Source organism: Octodon degus, unplaced genomic scaffold (assembly GCF_000260255.1).
Source record: "Octodon degus isolate 3935 unplaced genomic scaffold, OctDeg1.0 scaffold00004, whole genome shotgun sequence".
Classification (NCBI taxonomy): domain Eukaryota; kingdom Metazoa; phylum Chordata; class Mammalia; order Rodentia; family Octodontidae; genus Octodon; species Octodon degus.
The window spans coordinates 30,027,130-30,029,300 of NW_004524580.1; the positions used below are offsets into that span (position 1 = coordinate 30,027,130).

Here is a 2,171-nt window from a genome sequence, read left to right on the forward strand (position 1 = left end):
GCATCTCTGTCTCCTTGCACATCCGTCACTTCATTGTCCGCTCTGGTTCTTCGCAGGACAGGTAATAAATCGCTGTACAGTGCACTCACCCATACAGCACTACGCTTACTCTTGCTGCACAGAGCACATCAATATTCTCTATGTGATATTTAGCACATGCTGTGACAGCACAAAACCCGGCAGGTACACAGAAACTCAGCAGCTGGCTAAAGACAAAAACACCCGAGTCCTTGTCTTGGAGTCCATGTCTTGGACGGCCTGCCTCCTACTGTCCAAGCCCAAATCTCACAGCTCTTGGGGCTGACAGCCCAAGCAAATCGGCCCCCTTACCCATGCTTGAGCATTTCATGCGCAGCGATAATAAGTCTATGGTCAGTCCGTTTTCTCTGATGTATTGAACTTGTGCATAAATATATGAAAAAGCAGGGTGCCTGTTCCTTATTCTTCATGAACGATTAGGAGGCAGGCATTGCCGCTCGATTTTAGAAACAGTCAGGTAGTAAGCACTTCTGGTGGTGCTCGCCACACAGCCTCTGCTGAAGCCAGTGGCCACTGCTGGCTGATGACAGAGCACCTGGAGAGCAGGAAGACGCACTCTTGAGCCACAGAAATGAAATCTGAATTTTGAATTCATCTAATTCACATCATGAAACACTAGTCTTTTTAAAACTTTTTTCCAATCATCAAAAAAAAAAAAAAAAAAAAAAGCCAGCTAGCCTGGCTGATTCATACCTGTAATCTCTACACTCTAGAAGGCTGAGGCAGGAGGATCGCAAGTTTGAGTCCAGCCTGAGAGATTTAGCAAGACCTTGTCTCAAAATAAGAAAGAAAAGGGGTGGATTGGGATTGTAGCTCAATAAAACGAAGGGCTTCAATCTCCAGCGCTGGAAAGGCGAAAAACAAAAGCCACACTGAAATTCAGCTGGGTCTGGCGGGGTCTGAGCTGTGAAACTCCACCCCAGGCAGGTACAAGGTCTGGGTCGGCTGTGAAAGGCCTCTGCTTATGACAGGAGTCCCCTGTACCCTGTCCCCAGCAATGAGAGATAAGGAGCTGGTGGCCTCAGGAGGGGACAGCTTAACTCCTCCCTCTACTCAGTCAAGGGTGCATCTAAAAATAGCCTTTGTTGTGGATTTCAAATGCTCCGGAAAAACACAGGCATTTAGATTTCACTCAGTCCCCTTTATAGTGTTTCCAAGTCCTGATTAAGGGTTTTAAAGGCTTAGCTGGGCATGGTGGTACACGCCTTTAATTCAGCACTGAGGCTGAGGCAGGGGAATCGCCAAAAAGCAAAACAAGCGCACCTATAATCCCAGTTATTTAGAAGGCTAAGGCAGGAGAGGAGGGCTGCAAATTCCAGCGGAGTCCAGGCACCTTGGCAGGATACCCGCTCACACTAAGAGCTGGAGGTGTATCTTGGCAAGCCGTGGGTTCAATCCCCAGCGCTGCAAAAGAAAATGAGACAAAACTGGCCAGCCAGATAGCTAAACGTCTTAAAGCGTTCAGGCCGACGCAGTGCCGGCCCGGCCGGGCCCCTGCCCCGGGTCGCGGTGGGAGGGCAACTGACAGCAGGCGTGGTGGTGCGCGCCTGTAATTCCAGCGCTTGGAAGCTGAAAACAGGAAAATCACCACTAGTCTGATCTATGTAGTGAGACCCCGTACACCCTGTAGACCCTGTCCTAAACGCATTTTTTTAAAAGGTAAAGAAAATGTGACAAAACCTGGCACCCTGACTGTAGTAAGGGCTGCCTCCTCGTGCTGGAGAGCAAAGCGCACTTGTTGTGTACGAAGCCGGACAGACGAGGCCATCGCGCGGGGACCACTATCTGCAGCCTCAGCTGTCGCGCGAGAGCGGGCGGGCGCGGGCTGCGTGGTCTCAGGCTAGCAGGAGCTGCGGGCCGACGCACCGAGATGCACACACCCGGCAGGGCAAGGGCGGGAGGGCGGCACGGGGCCGAGGACGCTGAGCGGCGAGGCCGCTGGGGAGGCGCTGGGGGAAAGCGGCGGCCTTGGGAGCACAAGACCAGCGGCGGCGGAAGGTGAGAGGTACGCGAGGCGCGCGTCGCCGGCAGCTTGGCCACGCCCCCAGCACGCGGCTCGCGGGCCACGCCCCCACCGGGCCAGTTGGCCCCGCTCTGGCCCCGCCCCTCAGTCGGGCGGGGCGGGGCCTGGA

General features: G+C 54.1%; 1 protein-coding gene across 1 annotated transcript in view; it reads left to right on the plus strand.

The window, feature by feature from the left end:
- The first annotated feature begins 1,909 nt into the window (after window positions 1–1,909).
- The window catches only part of Chpt1 (choline phosphotransferase 1), a 13,728-nt gene continuing 13,466 nt past the window's right edge, over window positions 1,910–2,171 (plus strand). The window contains exon 1 of the mRNA XM_023718163.1: window positions 1,910–2,037. Within this exon, the coding sequence (XP_023573931.1) occupies window positions 1,910–2,037 (128 nt within the window). The remainder of the gene's footprint in view (window positions 2,038–2,171) is intronic.